The sequence below is a fragment of the Trachurus japonicus genome, chromosome 14 (genome assembly GCF_045865225.1).
Source record: "Trachurus japonicus isolate A0001 chromosome 14, Traja_1.0".
Classification (NCBI taxonomy): Eukaryota; Metazoa; Chordata; class Actinopteri; order Carangiformes; family Carangidae; genus Trachurus; species Trachurus japonicus.
In genome coordinates this window covers 22168045-22195649 of record NC_140920.1, presented here as the reverse complement: position 1 = coordinate 22195649, position 27605 = coordinate 22168045, and the positions used below count along the sequence as shown (strand labels likewise).

At 41.7% G+C, this 27605-nt stretch overlaps 2 protein-coding genes across 3 annotated transcripts; both read left to right on the top strand.

The window, feature by feature from the left end:
• The first annotated feature begins 596 nt into the window (after positions 1–596).
• On the top strand, positions 597–8459 carry LOC146974742 (adapter molecule crk-like). The gene is made up of 3 exons (XM_085798353.1): positions 597–1105; positions 3034–3635; positions 5929–8459. Exons 1-3 carry the CDS (start codon positions 886–888, stop codon positions 6061–6063), a joined length of 957 nt encoding a protein of 318 aa, XP_085654479.1. The 5' UTR covers positions 597–885; the 3' UTR covers positions 6064–8459.
• A 2586-nt stretch (positions 8460–11045) lies between these two features.
• Positions 11046–26985, top strand: LOC146974741 (14-3-3 protein epsilon). Of its 2 annotated transcripts, XM_085798355.1 has the most exons (7): positions 11046–11246; positions 15207–15406; positions 17554–17660; positions 18811–19017; positions 21739–21875; positions 22239–22293; positions 25834–26985. In XM_085798355.1, the coding sequence occupies exons 1-6, from the start codon at positions 11183–11185 to the stop codon at positions 22244–22246; spliced, it is 723 nt and encodes a 240-aa protein (XP_085654481.1). In that variant the 5' UTR covers positions 11046–11182; the 3' UTR covers positions 22247–22293; positions 25834–26985. The 2 variants fall into 2 exon arrangements, with proteins under 2 accessions (XP_085654481.1, XP_085654480.1); XM_085798354.1 differs by lacking the exon at positions 22239–22293.
• The last annotated feature ends 620 nt before the right edge of the window (positions 26986–27605 follow it).

Sequence of the window (27605 nt, the reverse complement as noted above, 5' to 3'; positions counted from 1 at the left end):
AAAGATAAACTGCCTAACACGTGACAATAAATTCAAAGGAAGATACATATCAGACAATAAGAGAGAGAACAAATTAATAGTTAGAGCTGCACCTGTTTCTCTTTGTTTGTTGTGGTGTGGATGGGTTTTGTTTGTTTTAAAAGGAAGAAGAAAGAAAAAGAGAGTAAGAAGGAAAGCAGAAGAAAATCATTAAATTTATAGGTCAAATAATAAATGCATAAAAAATGAGGGTCATATCAGTACGTATGCTAAATAATCAGTAATAATAAGAAATGTAAAAACAAAAAACCCATGATGATTAGGAGCAACAATCTGCAGAAAAGTTTAATTATGGTGCGTTCAGGACTTCAATTTACTTCTGAACACACAATGAACATTTGAAGCTACCACATTGTTCCGTGTCTTTTCTTCAGATTTAAGTATTTATAGTCATTAAACTAATCTGGTAAAAGTATAACGGACAAACAACGGAAGTTGTACCAGTAATAGTTGTCGTTTAAAAGCAATATTAGAGACGTTAAGTCGTATCTACGTTGTTTTTAAGGGGGCGTGAATGCAGCGCTTCCCATTGACCAGGCATCCCTTCCGGTAGATGAGGTCAACGTTTCCCTGGATCCGCCATTTCAGTCCAGGAGTTTCTTGTTGCACATTAGTTTAGGATATTTTTTGTCATTTTAACGTTTAAGCAGTGGGGAAATTGGGTTTTTGGTGCAACATTAACTCGGTAAACTCAAACGCCTCGACATTGTTTAGTGGAAGTTGCTGAAGTCTCGGCGTTACACTGTTTTTCCAGCGGCAGCGTTAGTCAACTAAAGTTTTGTATGAGTTGCGGATAGGGAGAGGCGAAGGGGAAAGGCCTCAAGCCTCGGACGGGATTTCACAGCCATGGCCGGTAATTTTGATGCCGAAGACCGTGCTAGCTGGTACTGGGGGAGACTGAGTCGGCAGGAGGCGGTTTCTCTTCTACAGGGGCAGAGGCACGGTGTTTTCCTGGTGAGGGACTCGATCACCAGCCCCGGTGACTACGTGCTGTCCGTCTCAGAGAACTCCAAAGTGTCCCATTATATAATCAACAGCATCAGTAACAACCGGCAGTCTGGCACAGGTAACGTTGAATTATGTGGCGCACAACTTGCTGCTTCACTGACCTCACTACACGTGTTACCCCCAGAAACTAACGTGACACTTTATATTCCCATTTTTAATTCAGGAAAACTGGGATTTAGCTTCCGTAACTTCCCACTCATGAAGCCACGCCAGACTCCTATTAGGAAATTATGATTTTAAGTTGATCTCAGTCAAAATGCTAACTAACTAGTTATTTATGCCACAGCCAATGTGTACAAGTCTCAGCAGAGAGTATACTTAATATCGGTTTATATATGATTTTATTATCTGCACACACTTGAACATAAATGAGAAGTTAAACATGTGCTCTCCACCCACCGTGGTGTATTTTGGATGGTGTTGCTAACCACTTAGCTACTGTGGATAAACCTGAAGTCTTGCTAAAGTGCTAACACCTGGACTGAAATGATGTACGTGATGCTGCTGTATAGAGGCTGAACATCTTGTATCAGATATATCAGATGGACCTACCTAGTAACATAAAGGTTATAAGTTTAGTGGTTCACATTGTGCATTAGCCAAGTGGAGCACTTTTCAAATGGAGTTTGGCTGAACTTAGCAAGCTGTGTCAACAACTACACATCAGCTATTCAGCCACCATTCATTTATTTCCCCTGGTTGTGGCGGTGTTTTGTCCACGTTCAGGCAGCAGGACTGTGGCTAGGTGGGCTGGGCTCTGCTGCTGCTGCTGCTGTAGATATGAATGGGACTGGGCAGGCTGGGCTGTCACAACTGGAGGATGACTGGTCAGATTGGCGTCTCAGGAATGTCTGTGATCCTGCCCTGTTGCACATACATAGCCCTGCTCACAGGTCTGCTGCTGCTGCTGCTGCTGCTGCTGTGCCTTTAGCTCCCAATGGCTGTTGCACAATTCTTGTCCCATCTGGGCTTCCTTAGCGTTAGGTAATTTTGATCTTTGTCTCTCCCCTATTGAAAAGCCAACAGTTGTGGGCCATGGTGGCAGTTATATTATAGTAGCATGAAAAATTACTGACTTGCGCAACAGCAAGTTACATAATTTAGCAAGTGACTGATCCAACAAATTTCCTTTGGTACAGTTCACACAAATCAGAGTAGTTGAGACAAATCAAGCAGGGACTTGTTTGCCAGTGACAATCAAATACCTTTTTGCAGGGGGCATGAGTGTAACAGCTTTATTCAACAGTCACTCAACCTGATTAATATCAATTCTGACTAAGTGCATGAACATGATTACTGAGAAGTCAAGTCTTTACACTCAGAAGTGTGAAACATGTCTCAAAATTATATCGTATCATATGGGGACCTATGGATGAACTGGACTACCATATGGCGTTATTGTATTTACATGATATTTGTCCAATGTGATGAATTGTTTTATCGTTGATTTTAATCAATGCATTTCCCCAAACAGATGTTGTGGATACTTTAGTTGTAATTTGTTAAAGATATACAGTGAAAGAATACGGTAGAATTACAGCATCTGGACGTTGGCCTGGTCGTTCAGAGTCTCATCAGCCTGCTGCTGTATTTCTGGGATGTGTATGATGTTTGTATGGTGTATATTTGTGTTGGATGTTGTCAAATGAAAAATTGTAAAGTGGGTGTCTGGGTGAGGTTAGATCCCCCAGTAGGATATTATTGGATTTTAACAATAATGCTTTCTCACATGCACCACAACTCATTTTGATTTAACCCGGAGAAATCGTGGTCCAGACTTTAAGCTGACTGCTGCTCGTTTCCATGGACAAAATCTCTGTAATGTCAGAATGAGTCAACGTGTGACTCAAAGTGAGTGAGTGTACGTGTTGATCCCCACTGCACCTAGGTCCTGTCCCACACCAGAGATACATGTATATATTACTGTTCTGTTGTTTTGTTTGCATAATTTTTTTTATCCTCCTAAATTCACTCTCTCTCCTCCAGGTTTGGTTCCTCCTCGTTTTCGGATCGGTGATCAGGAGTTTGAGGCGTTGCCGGCCCTGCTGGAGTTTTATAAGATCCACTACCTGGACACCACTACCCTTATAGAGCCTGTGAGCAAGGCCAAGCACACGGGCTTCGTCAGCGCCGCCGCCGGCGTCCCTCAGCAGCCCGAGGAGGCCGAGTTCGTCCGGGCGCTGTTTGACTTCCCCGGCAACGACGAGGAGGACCTCCCCTTCCGGAAGGGCGACGTCCTGCGCGTGCTGGAGAAGCCCGAGGAGCAGTGGTGGAACGCCGCCAACCAGGAGGGCAGAGCCGGCATGATCCCCGTGCCCTACGTGGAGAAGTACCGGCCCGCCTCGCCCACCGCTGCTGGCCTGGGCCCCCCGTCGGCGGGGGCCGGACAGGGGGGGCAAATGGGAGGGGTAGCGGGCAGCACAGACGGAACGGGGGCCACGGCGGCCAACCCTCTGGGCGACCCAGGCCAGTACGCTCAGCCGGTCGTCAACACTCAGCTCCCCAACCTACAGAACGGGCCTGTGTATGCCCGGGCCATTCAGAAGAGGGTGCCCAACGCCTACGACAAGACGGCGCTGGCTCTGGAGGTAGCAACCCCAACGCCGCCCATCATTCATTTTCCTCCGAGGCTGTCCTCCTATTCAGCGCTAACCTCTTTGCCTCCCTGTTGTCTTTTTTTGTTTGGGTCTCAGCTGAGGCAGCCCTAGATTGTCCTGCTTGTTAATGGCTTACTCATGCATGTGAGCATACACACAAAGTATCTGTACAAATGCAAGCTGACAGCACACATGAAGACAGTCACAGTGGGATGGCTTTATAAAGAAGGACAGACAGATCCTTTACAATGGCCCTTCTTTATGTACACACTGGATTCATGTGAATGTTACATTCATTACTGCTGAGTAAACAAGGCTCACTGGCCCTAGTTGTTTTCTTGAAGCAGATAAATAAACAGTGATGGTTCACATCAGCAAATAACATGCAGACGAGGAGGTTGAAAAAGTTCATTTGAGGCCAGTTTTTAAAAAATCAAAGTATCTCAACATCATATGTAATGTTTATAACAGCCACCTCGCTGTCGTCAAACCTGCCGTCATACAGCACACACACTCCACAGGTTACATCTGCTAAACAGAGAGAAGTTATCTTATACCCCTTTCCCACTGGCCAAAAAACCAGTTTAAACCCTTACAGGCTACTCGAGCTATGGCTGGCGTTAACAACTATTTTGATGAGTGATTTTTCTGCTCATTTTTTCTTCATAATGTTTTTATTTTTATATTGTCAACAGTGTCAAAGAAACGTCTTTGAACACACAAAATAATACATGTAAAACAGCCAATCTTTACATTGGAGAAGCTGCAAGCAATTAGAATAATATTGCTTATCATTGTATCTTTTTAGTAACTTATTGACCCTTCAACTAATTGTTTTAACTCTGTCTGATACCAAGTGATTAGAGCACAATAGTTTTGTGTTGCCTTAATTAGTTGTATTTTGTAAACCTGGACCAGTGTTGGTTTGGCACCAACTTCCAGGCGGGCCACCTCTTCAGCCCCCCGCCGTCAGTTGTTGGGGCTCAGGATGCTCTCTCCGTTCAGCTCTGTGTATTTGAGTCTTCTCAAGAAACACGGAAGCCACCATTTTGTTTGATTTAATGAGAGCGGAGGACGGTGTGTACGTGTGCCGCTGTGTGAGATGGAGCAGGCTGGATGACACTGCACAGTGTTTATGAACCTCTGCTGTTGTTAAAGTGGGTCACAGTATATTTGTTAGGTCTGTGTGGTTAAGATTCACAGAGCTGTACTCACTTCAGAGACGACGGAGCAGTAGAGAATTTTACAATTTACACTTAGGAGCTTTATTTTGAAATTAAACCTATTGTAGTTGTTATACATACAGCACAGTTCATGTCCACTTACTGTTATTTAGTTTTAACATATCTGCCTCAACTCTTATAAGTTTTTACACTATTAACCAAACAGATTACTGACCTATTTAATGTAGGTCGGTAAGTAAGACTCAACTGACATGTAAATCGAGGCAAAAAAAGTAAAATGCAGCTTAATTTCTGTTGTAAAGCTGCTCAAGCCTCCCCAGGCTTCTGAATTCACTCCTTTATCTCAGATCTGTTCAGCTATTTAAATATTTGTGGTTTTGTCTTTTTACTGATGGATGTTTCTCTTCGTTGGAGAAAACAATCGACCAACTGCAGCTTTGTAGGTGGAGTTTGAGAATGTGGATAATTTGGGACAAAGTTGCTCACTGCTCAGATATATTCATGAAAAATACCGACAGAAAAATGGTCTTCAGAGATGTATACGTACACAGCATGGATTTAAGTTGACTCAGAGAAGTAAGAGTGAATTGATGATTGTTTTAACCGGTTGATTTTCCTCCACTCCAAAACTGGCTATCGTGAACATAATATCAGGCTGAAGGATTGAGGCAAAACAAAAAGTCCCTTGTAGATGAGGTAGTGGCGTAATGTCAACATGAAGAACTGAACATCTGAGAGGCTTGAAAAGTCAAGATTGGCTCACAGAAACTCCTCACATTTAATAGGATATCACTTTTATATTTAAGGCTTTCCTATGTCAATGTGACATGTGTGTGATGTGTTTAACTCTTCCTGTATGTCAATTTAACTGGGACATTGTTGTGTGGTTTTGCGGCTCAACAGTTGTAAAAATGAAGATTGGTCAGTCAATACTCGGTCAATACCTTCCCTTCTGCATGCTTGACAGAATTGAGTCTGTATTGATGGGTTCGACTTGCTAGAACTGATTCTGCCAGTCGATAACACGGCGGAGGGAGGAAGTGTGTAAATGGGAATCGCTTCCGTGCATTGATTTGTTTTCTCTGTTTGTCATTGGACAGGTGGGGGACATGGTAAAAGTGACCAAGATCAACGTGAACGGCCAGTGGGAGGGCGAGTGCAAAGGCAAACGAGGCCACTTTCCCTTCACCCACGTGCGGCTGTTGGAACAACACCATCCTGAAGACGAGAGCTGAGAAACACACGCACTCCCATCACCTGTGCACATCCCTTCTCTTTTGGCCATTTCCTCAGAACAAAGAAAAAACATATTTATACAAGCACACAGCACATGAACCTATGAGCTAAACCCACACCAGACGTGTTGGGCCGTCAGTCGTACCAAGAGTTTACACTAAGGTCAGGCTGATATCGGTTTGCCTTTTTTTTTTCTTTTTTTTTTAGGCCTGAATTGGCATTACCCACTACAAGCGTTGCCTTCCTCCTTGACTACAGCCTCATAAAAAAATCTCCAAAACCTGCAGTGAAATATTTCCATCAGGTAGACAGTGACTTATAATGGTGTAATATTTATTCCTCCAGTGCATCCAGCACAGAGAGCTGTGTTTAGCCTAGCTTAGCTTCACCACTAGAAACAGTGCTAAACTGTAACCGAGCTAAATCAAAAGAGAAACTTTCCAGCAGTTTTATTAATGTTTGGCAGAGATGTAAGACAATGTGTTAACAATTTCTTTTGGATGGTATCAATCAAACTGTGTGGCAGAGAGGACCACTGTGTGAAAAGCATCCAAATAAACTCTGATGTGATTTGTTTGTGGTGTGAATGCAAGACAGACCAAATGCAGGATTTAGTCGTATTAGCCATGATCTTGTGACTTCCAAAGCTTCAACTATCCATCCGCTCACTAGGAGCTGTTCAGATGATTGATTTAAATTACCCATGATAATGTGGTGACCATGGTAACATGTTGACATGTCATTACATTAATTAGTCGTCTTTAAAGATTTGACATGTAAAGACCACCCTTTAGTGTTACAGACATGACAGCTCTTCTTTTTTTTTGTCTTGTCTGTAGCTATTAGGAATTACAGCGATCTATTTATACTAATAGTTCCCTGAATCATTTAATTTATCAAGAGCTCTGTGTGTCACTAAATCAGATCATAAACTCACCAGGCTGCTGCTGATCTGATGATCAGTGTCTTATGTGTCAGTCCATATCATTTAATGTTTACAGTTATTTTTTTGCTTCTGTTATAAGTTGTGAACCAGACAAAGAAGGATTACAAACTACAAAGCAATAATGTATATTTTCTTCTTTGGTCAGGACCAAATGAACAAACTAAAGTAACTTTCAGACCAGTTAGGCATCAGAGACAGATATCAAGTGGGAAGGGAATCAAAATAGTTAAACGAGAGAATTTGACAGTAAGCAGAATCCACAGTGGGCAGTGTCAGGCACCTGTAACCGGTATCAGTCGAACCCTAGTTTACACACCTCCAGCCCAGTATTGAAATCTGCACTGCACATACACAGCAGAGTCAGCGCCTCTTCTTCCTCCTCCTCATCATCCTCCCTGCCGGATCTGTGTCTCCCCGAGTCCCGCCCACTTCATTTCATTCACTCACGGAAGGGAAAAAGAATCGATTGCACACAGGAGACGAAAACACTCGGCTCCTCTCACAGAATCATGAATCAGTGAGTTTTTGTAGAGCTAGACTGTGAACCTCAGAGCGAAAACGGACAAAGACCTTTTCCTGACGACGCCGTCTCGTGGAGAAGAACGGTCCTCCTTGCAAAGACGACTTCACCAACTCATTACATACTACCCACACTACAAACCAAGTCCTCTTTTTTTGTACTAAAAGTGGAAAATATTATGATGGAATTGACTATATAAATATATATATATACACACACTTTACATTGCTTAATACTGTAAACTTTTGTTTTCTTTCCTTACATTTGATTTTCTTTTACTTTTTGTTACCAGAGACTGTGTGCCTGTTGTTTTTATGTTCCTCTTTGAAAACACTATTCAGCGCCAACATGAATGACTTCCAGTGCAGCAGCGTGAAAGAACAAAATAATCACCGTGTCACAGAGGACGGACAGATCCCCGAGGCTGCCTCAGAGGATGAGATGAGAAAGGTTGAGGGATTTTATTTTTGTCTTCCAGCGTGGTTTTTATAACATTATCTTTCGCAAATGTTTTTGAGAAAAAACAACAACTCCACTCTAACACTAGTTCTTCTGCATTTTTTAATGTAAAAATGGTAAAACAGAGAATATGTTACTTTGTCAGTTCTTGTGCCACCAAGGTGCTGTGAAGGTTTGAGTTTTTCCACCGTAAGAACACAAGCTTTGATTCACACAAAATCACACAGCCCCACAGAGTATTATGTCATTTATTAAAATAAACTAAAAGATTTCTCAAATGAAATGTCCTGTTTTAGAAGACTGTGCTGTCAGGGAGCTCTTTTTTCCTCAAAAGCAGGGTTGTCTTTTTTTAACATCACAGCTAGTAAACACGTGTAAGGTGGTGTTAGATGGTTTTAAAATGTGGTAAATGGCAATAATGTTGATGAACTCTGTTATCAGTGACAATAACACTGTTTTTGAGAGAAAAATGCATCCTGTGGTCAGAGCTTTATTCACATTTTAAAGGAGACTACAGTTGGGTTCTACTGACATCTTCCAAACACAGAAATCAGGTGTATCATTTTCCCCATGGTACATAAATGCAGGGATTGTTTCTATCATGCTACAATAGGAACATGGTGAGTGATAAACCCCAGCTACATGATTAGTTGTCAGTCACGGGAGGATCTGCTGAGTTACATCCTCTCTACCTCATGTGTCATGGATTGGAAAAGATGAGTTGAATAGGAACTGGTCCTGAAGCCTGAAGGTGACTCAGTCACTCATAGTTTTGTTTTCGATGATGTTAAAAAAAAAGAATAACATGAAGCCAAATTGTTCCCACAGATCGATTTTGTGTTTCAAATTACAAGTTCAACAAAGTCCTGGGGTCAGATGTATGAATGATGCCAACAAACAGAACCCTTCATTTATCATTTCACACATATTACAAGGAACATATGTTGAGATGGTGAACATCTCGCACATCAAACCAGCACATGCATGATATTCTTGAGGAGATGAGTGTGATACGGTAAAGCGAATCTAAAAATAAGCTCAAGCCCAAACACCTTCTGTGCCTGTGTTATAGATGCAGTTGTGAGTAAAGCCTTAAGTTTTGTAGAGCAAATTCAAATGTGTTTTTCCTGTTTCAGCTAACTGGGAGGAGAAATCAGGCTGATGCATCTGCACACAGATTCACAAAAACATAATGTTTTCAAAAGAATGCATATCCATACTTCTGCTAATAGGAAGCAAGTCTTAAATCTCTAGATCAAACTTTTATGCATCTGACCCCGGATGTCCCTAGAATTAAGTCTTTGAGTTTACAGTGTTTTTATATGTTGCAAAATGTTCCTTTAATTTGTTTTGTTCGTTTTTGAGACTCAAATTTAAGGAAATTATTTTATTGTATGCTTCATTAATGTAATTTTTAAAAAATTGCTCATTAAGGTATTTGAGCCAAACTGTAGCTCTCATGCAGCCCCATATACTGTATGTATGAATAAACACCTGCTATAGTTCAAATGCTCACATTGCATGTTTCTTTAAGGTAAACTATGTGAGCTCAGTTGATCACTTAACCGGTTGATATGCTGATGATAGTCAGACATTATGTAACTACATTATTCACTGCTAGAGTGCCAGTATAGAGAATACATGAGTATAAAGGTGACACTAAATGACTGTTAACGACAAGAAGTGTGCTGCTGCAAATGTGGTGTGTTAGTACTTTTGTGGAGGTTGACTATAAAAAATCTTAAATATGATGCGAGGTATAGCCCAAAATATGGCATTATGGGTAATTTTAGTGAGTAAAAAAACATTAATTTGAAATGACAAACTAAAAAATATGGAAATAAGGCCACGAAACTGCAAAATGTAATGTCAACTGTCAAGTGTGGTTAAACAAATTTCACACATGGAAAGAAGTTCCCCAGGCTGCTCTATTCAATCTGTGGTGGTACCCCTACACTTGGTTTTATCCTGTTGTTCTATTTGTAGTAATGCCTTTATGCAAAGTGTTAATTGGATGTCGCAATCAGATACATGTCTGAACTTCCACTAAATGTTGCCTTTGAGAAAAAATATTCTCATTTCATTGTCATGACATTCCTCCAAACTCCAATGAATACTTTTTTTTTTTTTTTTTTTATAAACCACTGATGATCCTACAATATGCACCTTATCCTCTTCACAGCTCACGACACAACATGCCAAATAATGTTTTTTTGTTTGTTTGTTCTTTGCTATGATTGAATATTTTAGCTTTGTGCCATTTCACCCTGACTCTGAAGAGGACTGTAAGAAGCAAAAATAGGATTTATTTTTAAGAGACTGTACAATATGTTAAAAAATGCTATGAAAATATATTATTTGAAGTTCAATTTTTTTTTATTTTCTTTATTTTCTGTAGTAATGTGGTAATATACCTAGTCAATAAAAATATACCAAATTATCATTTTGGGCTTTAGATAACTAACCTAATAGGTGTGAAGTTGCTCCTTTCAATAACATCTAGTACAGGTTGTTAATATTAATGCTGAATTGGCTTGTAACCTTCATTTTAATTGTATCCACTTAAAACGTTTGAAATATAGGGAAAATCATATTGTATGTTATTAAATGCATTTGAAATAGGCCTAGTCTTTATAATTTTACATCTAAAAGAGTATAAGCTCTCACCAAATGATGTATCATATAAAATAACTTATGTTGCATAATAATATAGCTTAACATTTCTGTTTGATTGAAAATGTAACATTGAATATGAGCCAAAAATAACTTGAATTTTTAAAACAAAAATGGTAGATTTTTTGTATTATAGGCTATTTGTATGCCGAATGGAAGAGTTTATCGAAATGATTCAAGGGGGCTGAATTTTTGAGATGTAGTGCCTAATAAATGTTCCTTTACAGTGAATTTGTCGGTATTTCAACTGAGTTTTGCGGGGTGATTTATTTCAGGACTTGGCACGAGGGTGTAGCATAGACTGTAAAGGGGTGTAGGCGTTTCTGTGGACTGCTGCTGCTGCGTGGGTTTCCCGGATGGAGCAGCGGCGCCATCTTTACGCCAGTGCCACCGGTGGGTCTTCGATTCAGCAGAGCGACGGTGCTGTTGCTGATCCACCACCAGGAATCACCGAGCCAGTCGATACTCTTTCCCTTTCCACCGGGACGCTGCGAACAGCCCCGAGAAACACCCGAGCACCATGGCGGATAGAGAAAACTTAGTTTACCAGGCAAAACTCGCCGAACAAGCGGAGAGATACGACGGTAAGGCTCCTGGTAGATAACGGTCAGTGCAGACAGCCTGGCCCCTCTCCCCCCTCAGTCTCCCTGCGCAGGGGGCTTGGAGACGCAGGTAAAGCAGTTCCTATGGATTTGTTGGGTGAGAGAAGACAAAATGGCGGAGATTTCTTCAGCCGAACGAACCGTTGGTCGTTTAAATTACTTGCGTTCGGCAGAAGAGCAGTTGGCTGTAGGAAAACACACACCGTGCTTTTGTTGGGTGCTTTGGTGTCTGGTTACCATTCACGTTACGTGGTGAGCTAACGTTAGGCTCGTCCCATGGCTAGCGGTGGTTAGCAGACTACCTACATTGCTAACTAGCTGGCTAGCCTTTCTTCAGCCCCCGACACGCGTCGTCACGCCAAACTCCCATTCAAAAATACAGCGGCACTGCAAACGTCCACACCCCATCAAACATGACTTGCGCACCCTGTGAACTGCTTAACTTAGTGTCCACCGACCAAGTGTTCGTGCTACGACTAGCAGGGCGGATTTATCTGAAAACTAAACCACAGTTGATGCTAACATGTATTTTGGTGAGAGGTTCGTGTCAGCTTTGCCAACTAACTGTTAGTTGTGATCGTTGGAAAACATAACATTTGATCATGTTTTTCTTGTCGTGTTGCTTGCATGCGGAATGTGAGAGTGACACCACTGTTTACCAACCCGCCCCTCCTCTGCCAGGTGAATTCATTGCAGATAAACATGGAGCTCTTCAACTTTGAAACTACAAACTGTAAAAACTAAACTTACTGCTGTTTTTTTAATGAGGCCAGGATCGCCATGCGACCGTGTGGTTAATTGATTGATAAGCCCAGGACCAATAGGGTACAGAGGTAGGCGGGTTAGTGAGTTGTGCTGCGATGTGATTGGTTAAATAAAGTTGTGGTTCAGCCAACTTTTCTTTGGCTTCAGTGTTTGGTCAATTGACTGGAAGTCTTGGGTTTATTGAGCTGTTAAATGATGGAGAACATTGATTTACCTATACAGACATTACTATTATTTAGCATGTTCTTGGTCTCTGGTTCCACAGTTTGTTGTTTCAATTGTCATTTACTTTTTGCTTTTAGTCTGAGTTTGCTACATGCTACAATGGAGTTTCCATGATCTATATCAGATTGAGTTCTCTAGCATTTGTTTATGTTTCTGAATCTGAGATAATGGCTTCAAAGGTTTTTTTCTCCTACTAAGATATTCAGTTAAGAGAAAGAGAGCGGCAAATCATAATATTACAGAAGAAGCATTATTTTATTGACATTTTTGCTTAAAAATCACAGAAACAATATAGATTCTGAGTGTAATGGCAGGGTCATTTCCTTTCTGATGAGTGAAGGCTCCATTTGACTCATATCAAAGACTGGCTTAGGCTATGTGATGGAGGAGGCAATATGTGGAAAGCCACAGGGGTCAACACATACTGTATATGCTTGAACGCTAACAAATGCAGATCCTTTATTGAATAACATGACACAGCAAGACTGACCACACATTGTGTTGCGTCATTTTACGCCCAAAACACACACTGAATAAGAAACCTGCCGGTGGAGGACTGATGAACAATATCTTGAATAGGGAAAAATAACACTGCAGGTGTGATAATAGTCTGAGCATGAAGCCAGTAACAACTAGTCAGCTACGGCAAAAACATTTATTTTTTTTATGAACTGAGGTTTTGACTTGGCAGCCAAAATCCCTGAAGTCTCAAGCTTGTTGGGAAATTGCAATCAGCAATAGTGTTGTATTCTTACTGAGATGATTAATAGCTGATTGTGGTAATTATCTAGTAATCATCTACACTTGATTCAGTAGACATATCTACACTAGCACCCTTTACGCGACCATCTGCTCTGATTTTCTCATTTTCCTAGTCATTCTTCACTGCTTGCATCAGAAATGCCATTTTTAAATCTGAAAAAAGAGTCAGCTGTGTCAGCTTCAGAGAGCGCTCTGCTCAGTCTGGACCGTCAGTCTGGCATAGCGTCTTATCCACAGTGACTGCTTTCCCTTTGTGCCGCAGCCTCTCCCCTGATGTAAAGAGGCACTGACAGTTGTAAAAAAAAACTTGTGTGAATAATAGTCAACAGTGTGTTCTCACAGCTCCATTTTCCTGATGAACGATGCATAAAATAACCTTTTATGTCCAAAGTCTTCACTGCAGCTCGCTGAATATTTAGTTGAATAATTGTAAAATAATTGCTATTCATCAACAACCCTATCAAGCTCCAGCGGGGTCCTATTGTGCTATGGAGCCATTAAATCCTTACCCCTAATGTCCACTGGACAGGGCTGCATTGTGTTTTAGCTGTGCTGCAGTGTTTATTGTACCAAGTCTAACCAGCTTATGTGCCCCCCTCCAAAGAATACCCTCAAAATTCAAGAATAAAAAAGAGCGGGGGGGGTGTGGTGGTGGCGATCAGGTGTCCTGTGGTCTAGGATGAGTAGTCTACTGTTCATCTGCAACATCCCCGGTTCAAGTCCGCCCACAGACCATTGTTTCACGTTACACCCCTCTGTGTGCCTATAGGATGTTTCACAGGTTGTGCATGCATGCATCACCGGGGACACGTTTAATCTTTGAAATGACTGTGATCAGTTTATTGGTTCTGTAGCAGCTTTAAAATACTGAGAAAATGCTTTAAAAAAAGCCACAGAGAGGTCATTGGGTTTATTGGAGTGCAGGCCAGGCTGGAGGGTAAAGTGATCAAAGCAGCATAGTGCTCCTCCTGGCTTGTAACCATCACGTATCGGGTTTCGCCAGCACGCTGCGTAGAACCCTGCCATTGGCTGCAACAGATAACGCCCTGTCTGTGAAGTTAAAAGCCAAATGACTGGCAAACTGCTCTTACCTCCAGGCTACTACGCTTAGCATGGGAGGTGTGACCCGTCTGCAGCTTGAGCCAGGCTTTTGTTTTAACCACTGCTTGAAAGATGGGCCTTTTTTTTCTGTCTCTCATTTGCATAACACACATGATGCTCTCTATTGTGTGTACTAGACAGCATATTATCCCACAGAATGTGTTGCTCCATTTTAATATTCATAGTAGCGTGTGTGATATAGTTTTTGTTTATTCGGTTTAGGAATTACTTAAAATAATACTGACAATTTGAGATCCAGTTTAATTGATTTATGTGTTTATGTTCCTGCAGTCCCTCCTTGAGCTGCACCATGTGATTTGGAGAAAGAGGCTCAGTATTGTGTCTGTTTTATGTCACTCCCCAGGGGGAACTGCATGTCGTGCTGATGAGTGGCTGCTCTCCGAGCTGAATGTAAAATTGTTTTCATTGCCATTTCATCCCTGGACTCTATATTCATTTTTCACACCATGTCACATCGAGTCACCATGAAGAAGATGTGAAATTTAGAAGTGATGAAAAAAAAAAAGACAAATCACATTTGATCTTGCTCAGGCCTCCGGTGCATAGTCCTGTCTCAGTGTGCCACTACGGGCGTCCATAGGTAGTGGATCTGCATTAGGAGGGGATAGACTTGGGCGGTGTCCCAGCCACTCCATTAATAAAGTCCTGACGATGACAGAAACCTTCCAAAGCTCTGCACTGGGGTTTTAACTTTGTTAATGGAAAGAGGATGTCCTCACTTTCAATTCAGTAAATTAGTGAATGCACCACATGCGTTTATTCTCAGAATCTCTTTTACACCCTAAGCTCAAGCAGAGATTAGTATCGGACATGTCTGTTTGGCACTAATTGCAAGGACTTAATTGCTGCCATTAAACAACCCTGACCTGACTGTGTTATTAATTGTCTGTGAGGAGGGTTTTTGTTTTTTTGGCACAGAAGAACAGCAGATTTAGAGAATTGTAAATGAACAAGAAGTTAGAAGATGTGTTTACTCCCACAATCTTGTTCAGGTTTTTTTTCAAATTCTTGTGCAGAAGAACTTGAGAAACTTACCTTGATGGCGTTTTGCCCCTCCATGTCTTTTAGAAATGGTGGAGTCGATGAAGAAAGTGGCCAGCATGGACGTGGAGCTGACGGTGGAGGAGAGGAACCTGCTCTCGGTAGCGTACAAGAACGTGATCGGAGCCAGAAGAGCCTCCTGGAGGATAATCAGCAGCCTCGAACAGAAAGAAGAAAACAAAGGCGGAGAAGACAAACTAAAGATGATCCGAGAATACAGAAAAACGGTCAGACATTGTTATGAACCTAAATATACTAACTGCTTACATTCCCCAATTGTAATCGGTGTGTTGTTGTTGTGCTGTGTCTTTTCAGATACAGCTTTGAGGGTTTTATAGTGCAAATTCAGATGTTTATGCAACATTTCAACTTGTTTTTCTTTCCCACTGAAAACATTCGAAGAAAATGTCCTCAGAGCCAAATGATAGATAATGTAGATGATGAAATGTGTTCTTTTTTGAGAACTTAAAAGCGTCGAGTGGTGGACATTCAGTTTTGTTGTCCGGAAGAAACACTGGTGCAATGAAATCACTCTCTGTGCTAATGTTTGCAGCAGATTTTCTACAGAACATGACAGTGATAAACAGTCTTTGGTGGTGACTGTTAGTCCTCCTTGCATCTCTGGTTTTTCATGCCAACAGTGTCCCATATTAGATCCTGAAAACACCCAGTGAAACTGATCTGAAGTTCCCACCTGCCTTGTTATTCCATGGCTATGAGTGAAGCTGGTGTACTCTTAGATAATCTAATTCCCATATCCATAGGCAAGATGCCAGAGATGCCTCGCCCTCTGTGGTAGGACTTTTTAAGCTCTTCTCCACTGAGGAAACGGTGAGATTTCACAGCCCAGCAACACTTGTCTGAGTGAAATAATGAGGCAGGCAGCGAGCATGAAGGGACTTAAAATCACCTTTTCTTCATTTTTGCCGCAGAGAAACTTCTGTCAGCGGCAGCACTACCGAGTGCAGCGAAGCGCAGCAGCCCTCCAGTCACTCAGTGAGGAGGGTGGGGGAGATTTTACATGACTTGATGTAGGAGAATGGATTTCATCTATGCTGCAGTGTGTGTGTGAAATTTGTGTGTTTTTTTTGGTCACTTAACTGAGACCAGACTTTGGCATCATGCGACTGTCTTTGACTGACGCCGTCTTTGTCATCATGAATGTGCTGCCTGAACAAAGTGCAGCAACCCGAGCCCCGGCCTTTATCTGCTGCATTTTCTTAAGTTGCAGCTTCAGCTGTGGCAACATGATATAAAATACAAATAATTCAACATTTCATCTCCACAGTTATAATGGGGATTCATCACATGGTCTTCAGATTAGTGCTTGTATGTTAGTGTTAATTTCCCTTAGTGAGTTTGGATCTCTGAATGGATTTAGTACCTTGACTTTTAGGTGTCGTGTTCCTTTGAGGCCACAGAGTGAAGGTCAAAGTACTTCTATGAAACTTTGGTATCAAGGCAAAGTCAAACATAATGTTTCATCATCCTCTCAAAATGTGAAAATGATTCTTTACAAGTACAAAATTGTGTTACTTATTGAGATAAATGTTTTGCAATAAATAAAACCCCTCTAACTCCGATGTTTAATGACAGTACTAATTCTGATTTTCAGACTTTGGAGTGCAGCATATGCTTTTTCCTGGTGGCCAGTGTAAATTAAATGTGCACTGAATTTGGGGCGTTGCGTGGCGTAGTGGTTAGAGCGGGCGCCCCATGTATAGAGGCACAGTCCTCGCTGCAGTCGGCCCTGGTTCGAGTCCCGCGTTGGGCGCCATTTACTGCATGTCATTCCCCCTCTCTCTGCCTCCCCGTTTCCTGTCTGCCTCAACTGTACTATCTATAAAGGCATAAATGCCTCAAAAATATACTTGCACTGAATTTGGGATGATTAAAAAATGTGTTCATTTCTGGCTACGACTTATTAAAAAGTGGAAGAGGAAACAAAGGTGTCAGATGTTTGAGTTACCAACCGATAAATTCTAGTCCACCCAAAAGCAGCACCCAAAGAAAAGGCTCTATTATTTACAAGGACATGTCCCCTCATAGTGATGTTAAATATGTCAGACTTGGACGGCCGACACCGACACTGACCCTGAAACTGAGGCACAATACACCCGGTCGACTTTTCACTGACAAAGTGCTTCCATGGGGACTGAACCAAAAGATGTCTCTGTTTCTCTGCTCTCTTTTTTTTAAACTATTATACTGTCTGGTTCTGCCAGCTCAGACCGGCCTCGCTTGAACCTCGGCAGTGGTTCTTCACATCAAGTCTGTTTTGAATTGTAACAGAATTATTGTTTTCATGTCGAAGATGGATTGTGTGGCGTTGCAGCTTGTTGACAGTTGCGTTTGTGTGTGTTTGTGTCGGCAGGTTGAGAAAGAGCTGAAATCAATCTGCAACGACATTCTGGATGTACTGGACAAGCACCTCATCTTAGCTGCAACCACGGGAGAGTCAAAGGTTTTCTACTACAAAATGTATGTGTCTAGGACATGTGTGTTTTAGTTGTTACACAGAATGTATTGATACTGTTCACACATTATCTTACTTCTCCATCAACACAACTTTTCCTGGATCAACTATTAAAAAGATATCTCTACATGAACTACTTCATGTAGCTGCAGTGCAGCGAATCCTCAGTTGAGCCCCAACTAACTAACTAAATGTTGTTCTGTGCTGAGCAACCTGACATTTGAACATGAACTAAAACAGTTTCTAGGTTCAGATTTTTGCCCACTGGACTTCTTGAGTCATGTTTCATGTGCACATTTACAGAAATATCTTACCCAAAGTCAAGCAGCAGCAGCAGTTGTTAATTTTTAATCACAGTTTGCTCTCTGATATTAATTGTGCAGGGGTTTACGCAGAATCCGAGCATCCTCAGTATTTCATCCTATTTAGAGCAGCCTCGAGCCACGTCCCATTTAAAAAATTTCATAAAAGGTTTGGTGAAGTAGAGAGATGGCTGTGGCTGAGGAAGGAAAACCATGCGAGACCCCCACCCCCCCTTGGAAAATGAAGCTCTGCCACACAGCATGGAGCCACAAAAGAGATCACGCCTGTGCACGAAACAGTACCTCACTTACATAAATAAATAGATGATTCAGCTCTTCACCAGCTTGCGAAGAGATGAAACGACACCAGACAAGAATATTTTACCTCCAGTTTTCTGAACTGCATCTCATGTGGCTGAAGGCTACACAAGCTGATACCTCTAGTAAGACATGTGGTGGATTCCACAGGCAGATTGATCTGTTTAAAAATGAAAAACAATCATGCAAAGAGGGAGCTGATCATTAATTCCCCATCTGGTAAATTACAGACCATAATGATTTAAACCAGGTCAGAAAACTTGTGTATCAGTTGAGAATAATATTTAGGTGTCAGCCAAACATGAAGATATGTTTTGATAAACAATGAAAAGCGACAGCTCTTTGTTTGGAGACAGTATTAATATTTAAAGCCCTGTTCAGTGTCATGTCATTGTTTATGTTGGGCTGTAACTGACATTTAGTTCAATGCTGCTGGTCTGTCGATGGGTTTGGACATTAACACCATCAGTGCCCTGGACTGTATAATGTGTGTGACGGCATAGATGGGTCTGACGCTGTTGTTCCCTCTGCTCAGGAAGGGAGATTACCACAGGTACCTGGCAGAGTTCGCCACAGGCAACGACAGGAAGGAGGCAGCAGAGAACAGTTTGGTAGCGTACAAAGCTGCTAGCGACATCGCTATGATCGAACTCCCTCCAACGCACCCCATTCGCCTGGGACTGGCCCTTAACTTTTCAGTTTTCTATTATGAAATCCTCAACTCGCCAGACCGTGCTTGCAGGTGAGTGTAAATATTTAAACACTGTCTGATATCCACTTTCATTCTTTATTGTTCTGTTTCGAGTTGCCCACTAAGAGGCAAATGTGAGGAATGTGTGCTTCAGTCACTATACAGCAGGTGGGGGCTTTTGAATATTACAGAAAGCTTGGAAATAAATTATCCAATCATCTCTTAACTGAGAAAAATGAGACATGTGTACAGTGCTTCCCTTGGTGATTGGTTTCCCAGTTAATTTGATGAAGGTATGAACATATTGAAACTTCAAAATGAAACCACAGTGTTTTATATGAAAGAAGTCGCTCACTGTGCTGCGATTTTAACTCTTTACTCACAAACATGGATGCTGGTGTCAGTTCTGACAAAGCAACTGTACATCTCAGCCCATGACCATCAGAGATAAGTCGCCCTGTGGCTGGCGAATAGTCGAACATCTTGAATGCAAATGAGCAAGAAGGTTTTTCCTCAGGAGCTGGTGGAGACTGAACCGGAGCTTGAAGAGAACAAATATAGGAATCAAGTGCAGAGGAACATTATGTTTTGATCTAGAGCAGGGGTCTTCAACGTTTTCCAGGCCAAGGACCCCCAAACTGATGGAGAGATGGAGCGGGGACCCCCTACTTATATTGTATAAAATTGTGTTTTATATTTAACGAGTCCTGTATTGCCAGGAAATGATAATACATACGTAGTCTATGGAAAAAAAGTGGAAAAGTCAGGGGGCAGGGGCCCACTTTAGTATTCTTTCAGGGGGCCCAGAATTCCTAGCAACGGCCCTGGTGCCATATGCCAAAAGTGCCATATTCTCGACTATAAATCACGCTTTTTTTTAGGAGTTTAGTCAAAGGGACTTATATAAAAAATATATGCCATGCCATGATCACAACAGGTCACAGCTATGCTTGTGGTAACTGAATGCTGCTACTGCACCAATGAAAGAATTACTAAACCATAAAAAGACAGAGAAAACAAAGCAGTGTTTCCCCTACTGTTTTTTTCTCTGGCTTTTTATGCATTTATTTTGAAAGGGCAGCTGGAGAGAGACGGGGGCGCGGAGAGAAAGTGAGAGGGGGGATTGACACGCAGCAATGGGACAGTCGGAGGGTCGCTGCAGCGGCCGTGCTCTACCAAGACTCGTGACTCACCTCCAACCGTCAGCGCCGCGGTCATCGGAGCTGATTCTGGGAACATTTACACCGGGCCCGGCCCCGCCGTGTCATGTCTCGGTTCCACCGAGCGTTTCAGTGACGGTGTCACGGCCTGACGCTGCTTCATTGTCGCTGCGCTATGAGCAGACGTGGCGGCGCGCGTTAATGTCACCATCGTATGAGTGTGTGCTGTGAATTAACGAGTGTGTATGGAGAATGAAAACTAAAGTCCCATCGTTGTGTAGCTGACGGTTCAGGGGCCAAGTGTCACACAACACCACTGACAGCGGTGTGTGTGTGCGCGCGCCCGCCATCGGGCTGATTTTAGAGGGGGGTGGGGGGGGAGTGAGCGAGAGAGAGTGAGAGAGAGACGATGCGCAGTGTTTGTATCAGATACAATACAAAGGCTCGCCTGACACCTATATTATAGGAAAACAGAGGACTTGTATGTAAAAATCCGATGTTCAGCAGCAGGGAACGCCCCTATGGATCTTTTTTTCATAACTTCCATATCTTTTGTCATATTCCTTTTCCCTCAACCAAAACTTTCGCGACTCCCCTGCAGTACCTCCGCGGACCCCCTAGGGGTCGCGGACCCCCTGTTGAAGACCTCTGATCTAGAGGCTGAAACGTCCACAATTGCAATTTGATCATCTTCTCTGCTCTGCTGCAGTTTGATTTCCACATGAAGAGAGACTTTGATTGTGCATCGCTAGTGTAGTTACAGGTTGTTCATTTCCATCTGGACCCACAGCCTCACTGCCTCTGCAGCGCCGCAGCTGGTAACACAAACACACTGTATGGTGAAACTGACTCAAGAGCAGTCTTTGTGTTGACTTCAGTGACAGTCAGAGCTGCAGGCAGGTTGTTTTCAGGATGTCCGTCCGTCCGTTCATCCATCTCTCCAGGACACAGTGTCTCTAAAAGGCCTGGAAGCAGCTTCTTCACAATTTGCACAAACATTCACTATTAACTCAGGGATGAACTGATTAGATCTCGGGGTCAAAGCTCACAGTGACCTCACATACTAGGTTTTAGGTTTTCATTTCTTAAAATCTTTGTAAAAATGTCAATCTGGACTTGAGGTCAAACTGACAAGATGTTGGTGGCTGAAGGACAAAGTTCATGACGACCCCTTAAAACAATGGTGTGGTCTTGTGAAGGCAACATCTCCAGAGCTCCTCAAGTGAACCCCTTCAGATTTTGCAGAAACATTCACTTTGACTCGAGGGTGAACTCTTTAGATTTTGCAGGTCAAAGGTCATGGTGACACTTTCTGTTTCACACCTGGTTAATACCTGATGATCGAGGATAAACAGAGATAAAAAACTAGGGATAGGCATTTTGGGCAAAGGACTATTCGATAACAGTGCTTTAGTCTTGTGCTTTAGATGAGAAGCTATTTTTTAAAATAATTTAATAACAATTTGAATATCTGAAAATCATTGTCCATCCCCAATCAATGAAACTAGAGGCAGTAATTTAGTCTTTTTGGTCATATTTGATGTACGGTCCGTCCACCTGTTTACTGTTAACATGTTGTGACCCTGTTGTCCTGCGTCCTCTCTGCTGACAGGTTGGCGAAGGAAGCGTTTGACAATGCCATTGCAGAACTGGATACGCTGAGCGAGGAGAGCTATAAGGACTCAACACTTATCATGCAGTTGCTACGTGACAACTTGACACTATGGACCTCAGACGTGCAGGGAGACGGTGAGAGACTCTCCTTTCTTCTCTGAGCATCAGTCACGGCTACCTCTGCTAGTGTTATCACTTATCTCCACCTGTTCATCGCATCAGGGGCGATGCTCCGGCCTTTTGACAGATCGTCTTGTATTTCCAAAGCTGATTTGTTCCTACAACCCTAATGGCTCCTGTTCGCAGCCTCTGGGACACATGTCCAAGAGAAATGAATGAGTGTGTTTACATTTGCTGAGAAGATTTCAGAAATATTCCTCCAGTGCTGAGGCTAATACACTGGAACAGCAGCGAGGAAAGCAGCGCTCTGACCCCTCTGAAATCCCTCTTTTCTGACACGCTGCTCTAACTTCTCTTCTCTCCCTCGTTCTTCTGTAGATTCTTAAAGGCAGCCCTCTTCCTTCCCTCTTCCTCCATTATAGAAGGGTATTTTGTAAGTCATCCCTCCTGTCTTGGGCTTTTTCTCCCCCCCCACCTCAAGCGATCACTCCTGTCTCTCACTACCCCGACACCCTCCCTAACTTCCTCACAGCACAAACTTCGGCTGAGATGTAATTCGGCGACGTGTGCCCTCCTCTTTCCACCTTTCTTCAACACGGGTGCCATGTGTATCATCTCTTCACGATTTCCGCAAGTCAGGAAAAGTTGCAAAGTTGTTAACTTCAACATACCGTGACAGGCAGAGCAGGGGTGGTGTGTGTTAGTGTTTTATCAAATCGAAACACTTTAAAATCTCTTATTCATTCACTCTGTGTCTGGTGGTCACTCCTCACTGTCACTCTGCTGCAGCTGAAGAGGCTGCAGAAGCTAAAGTAAAATTTACTGTGAAAATAATATGAAATCTACTGCATCATCTTGTGAATATCTATTAAACAAGTTTGAATTTGAATTCACAGTTTAAAACAGTGTTGCAACACTGTATATGTATATATTTTGTTATCGTAATTGTTTTTGTATACAGTTAAACTAAGCTGCACTAAACTAGGCGCAGTACTTCTCATCAAAAGAGCAAAACCATATTTCTAAATGCATGAAAGTCTTCCAGTGAAATTTATTTGAACTTTGTGCTGGCCCCACAAACACAAATCTGCAGCAGCAGCAACAACTTCAGGTTTTCAAATTAAAAGTTTGAAATAAAAGCGCAAGAACTGCAGAAATATCTACAAAAATCAAAAGCCCCTTCATATAAGTATAAAAAAAAAAAAAAAAAGCTATCACTGAACAGAATAAACCAAGTCAGGGTGACTGCAGCAGCCAGCAACAACTTAAACGTTTTCACAGTGAACATTTGAAATAGTTCAAGATTACAGTTACTGCTGTGCTGTCACCTCACTCTGTTTCTTCAGTGATGTGGATCAGTCAGTTGATCAATAAATACCATCAATATACCACCTAATATAGATATTGGAGTGGATTGGTCCCATCTCTAATAACAATACTTGATCGTTTAAAACATTTACCGGTAAGTGTTTCAGTTCCAGGTTTTCAGGTTCAGTTGAACTCAGGCTCTTTGATAATTACAGAACCTGTGAGTTGGGAAACAGGGAATAAGCAACAGAATCAAGTTATCAATTCAACATGAAGTGGAGAAGTGACTCCAGCCTTGAAACCATCAGGACCTGTGTGCACGCTGCTCCTCGGTGGATGGACTGATAGTGGACGAGGAGGCAGAGTGTGGAGACTTGTGAACACAGCGTACTGAAGTGTGATGTAACGGACAAACGGCAGCAGCAGCATGTGAGGCCGCCGCTCCGTCTCCCGTGGCTTTCTCACATCCCAGTTTGCCACGGTGCTAATGAGCACTGTTACGGTTTCTATTTTAATCATGATGGATTCTCCAGCCTTTGTTATTTTCGCCTCTTAGTTCTTCATTACACGGATGGCTGTGCTGTCTCCATGGTAACCTTTCCAAGCAACCAGTGGTACGGGTTCACAAGGCATTTTACCCCCTTAGTAAATCTGACCACGGCTTGTTGAGAAGACACTGAATGAACTGGTGGTGCATGTTGACACAGTCGGCGGCGAGCACTGCAGCGCAGTCCAACACGGAGACGCTGCTCTCTGCATGAACAACACGTTTCTGAGCTGATCCCAATCATTTCTAAACAAACATCTCTCTCTGCCTCTGAGTTCAGTCTGAAATGAGCAACAGTACACACAGCAGAATATTATCTGTTTAATGTTTGAAATAGAAAAGCTGTCAGCACCTTCCTCCTCCCGTGGGTACACACTGCATTCAACACGCTTCAGCCTTCTGCAAATTCACTACCTTTTATTAAAACTATGTATATTCTCTGTACAGAAACACTGACACTGCGCTATTTCCTGCACTTACTGTACAAAAGATTTGTGTATTTTAGGAAGTTAGAGTTGGAACGACTCTCAGGAAGGTGCCACAGTCTATTTTCTTTGTTGTCTTTGTAGCTTGTATTAAGGATTAAGCTTCATTAGTGGTTAAAGGTTGACTATGTAGAATGACAAGAACAACAACAGAAAAAGAATTCCAGCAGTCGATTGCCAGACCGTTGCTAGGTAAAACGGGCCGTTGCTAGGGACTCCGCTCTGATCAGAGGACAGACAGGAGGAGAACTATGCAGGATATTTACCTTATGTTTCATTTTTACCGTCATTAACAGCATAATAAATGACTTGTAGCTTGTTACAGGGAGAGTGGAGGCTCTCTGCCTTCCACACCGCTGCTGAAAACCAAACCTGCGCTCTCGTCAAGTTGGAAAAAAAAAAAGGAGCTCGGTGGCACCGAGAGTCCGCGACGATACGTGTTTATGACAGATAAGACTACTCAAATACACTCATCCTAACAAGTATATGATAATCCATTGATCCGCCGATTGATTATTAAAAAGGCTTGGTTGGAAACAAACGCATCCGACCGGGAGGAGGCAGGAAAACAGCGGAGAACTGAGCCACATGTCGGCTACAGGCAGGTACGAATGTAAACAGAACGTTGACAGAAAGTCATTGTCGAGCCCGTCAAAAAAATTAAAAATAATAATTCAGACTAAAAAAATTTTTTTTATGGAAAAGCAATACTTTCATTCTGTACTCCTCTAAATGCCCCATGGATGTATTATTTTTGAAAAAATATAGCTTTTAATAAATATTCTACATATTCAACCTTTAATTAAATGAGGTTGGGATCAGTACGTCGTATGAATGTTTCATGTGTACGTCTGACAAACATTTGTCAAGTTAATGCTCTAAAACTTCTGGTGCTGCTGCATGTTTTGGACCAACAGTTAGTGATTAACTTTTCTCTTAACTGACTCATATTAACCACGTAAGTCAAGTCTAGTTTCAGCTCCTCACATCTTTCTCTATCTAAAGAACTTCAACTGAAGATTTCTGGATTTTTGGATGTTTAGACAAGTGGAGAAATGTGAGATTGTCATGTTTGGCCTTAGAAGTAGTGATAAATGTTAAGACATTTACATTTTTGACATCTTATAAACTGAATAATAATCAGCTACAGTTAAAGATAAGTCAGATGTGAAGTAAAAAAAAAAAAAACTATTTTTTTTTCCACAGGTTTGTGACCAACTTTATTTTTTCAGCTTAAATCTTACTACAGTGGCTTTACAGTAGAGATTCCTGTGCCATGTAATTTATAAAGTTTAGATCCAAACTCTGTTAAACGTCTGTTTTGAAAACAGAAACCTGATCATGTAAATTCAAACTTTAAAATAACTCTAAGAGTAAAAAGTATTTATTTTTCTAAAAGGAAAATGGACAATATTTAATGAACGATAAATGTGTCGATGGGTTTCATTTGAGAATTTGTTGCATTTTCTTGCTACAAAATCAGGGAATTTGACAGAGCAATTACCAAGCAAGTGAAGCCTGACGATAAGATGTTATCAAGTTGCATCATGGGAAGTGTAGTGTTTTTGTAGCTCGGAGGCGGCTCTTCTGTGACGTTTTGTTGAATAACAACCTGAATATTTGTGTGTCTCAGGTGAAGAACAGAACAAAGAAGCACTGCAGGATGCGGAGGACGAGGCCCAGTGAGACTGAACAACACAAGACAAGCCCTCCTCTTCCTCCTCTTCCCTCCTTTCTCTCCTCCTGGCACTAGCTCCTGTCCCCAGCCACACTTTTCAACTGGGTTTCTACTGCAGCCCACACTCTTTCTCTACCTTTTCTTCCATTTCTACCCATCTGTCTCTCCTCCTCCTCGTATGCACGTCATCTCCCAACTCCACTCCCCAGGGGTTTTACCTTTTTCTTTATTGTCCTTTTTTTTTTTTTTTTTGATGACTCCTTTTGCAAGTCTCTACCCTTTAAGGTTCATGTCCTCTTTTACTGTTTTTATTTTGCTTTACTTTGCTCTATCATCTGTTGCCAAGTTCGCTTGCCTGTATTTGTAACACACATATATGCAAGAGTTTATTTAAAAAACAAAACAATACTTTGCTGTTCAACTTTTTTTCCTGTGTACGTGTAACTATGAACAACATCATCTCCATGCTTCTGTCGGTTTTGAAACATTTCAGTTTGCAAATTTAGGGAAACAAAGTGGTGATGGAAGGTTTAAAAGGGACGTGTTAAAGCTTTTAGGAAGAACTAAGTGCCCTGTTTACTTTGTGGTTACCAAACCTGCTCCTTCAACACGTGAATACATCTTATTTTTCCTTTTTTAATGACAAACAGCAGAATGTCCCCCCTTCTCCAAGCATCACTCTGACCTCTATTCTCGTCCACTCTCGGACCAAGTATTGTGCTGCGAGGCTGTAGCGCTTTTGCTAATGGCAGATAGTTAGGTAATGGCTTTTTAGCAGACAAATGTTCGTATGTGTGCGTGGGAGGGGAACGCTCAACACTCTTGATTGTAATGTAATGCAGTTTTGCATTGGCACTATATATATAAAAAAACAGTTTGGGAAATAGAGGCCTGCTGTATCTTTACCCCCCCCTCTTGACTCTCCCAGGTTTCCTCGTCTCAACTTTGTCTCTCTCCTCATTTCCTCTCTTCCTTCTGTTCAGTATGTGTAACGTGAATCTGATTTGTACTACTGGATATTCTCACCGGAGCCACAAGTACCATCTGTATTCTTACTGAAACACAGCATGGAATTAACATTAAACTTCAAGTTGAAAAATGGTTAAATGTCAAGTGTCGGATGTTTTTTTGTTTCCATCATGAAGTAGTTTTGGTGACACTTTAGTCTCATCTTTAATCACTAGAGGGCAGTGTTGGACTGTAGCTGGAGAAATGTTCCTGTTTCCTATGGATGTGTTCATTTTGTTTGATTATTTTTACTTGCAGTGATTGAAGTACTTAGATTCTAAAAAAAAAAAAAAAAAGTATATCTCAAATCTCAAGTACAAACAGGGGGGAAAATACCCAAAACTTGGATAACTGCATTTTAACCCACTTAAAGTGAAACTGCTTTAGTTTTATATGACAAATACATTTCAAGTATTATTCTAGATTCTACATCATTAATATTGATGCATTTATCCCCCAATGGTCATTGAGCTGTTGTAGCTGGTTGAGCTCATTTTAATCTATACTGTGTGTATTATAGTTAGTAGGAGTATATTATAGTTTAAGGTGAGCTGAGGGATGGTGGATCCATCAAAAGATTAAAGCATAGTTAGTTGGGAAAGAGGAGAATCTCCTCTTTTTTTTCTCCTTTCTCATGAATTAAAATTGATACACAATGAGCTCAAATCACAGTCAGTTATTGGAAGAACTTACAAAAGAAAGTATAAAAAAAACATAAA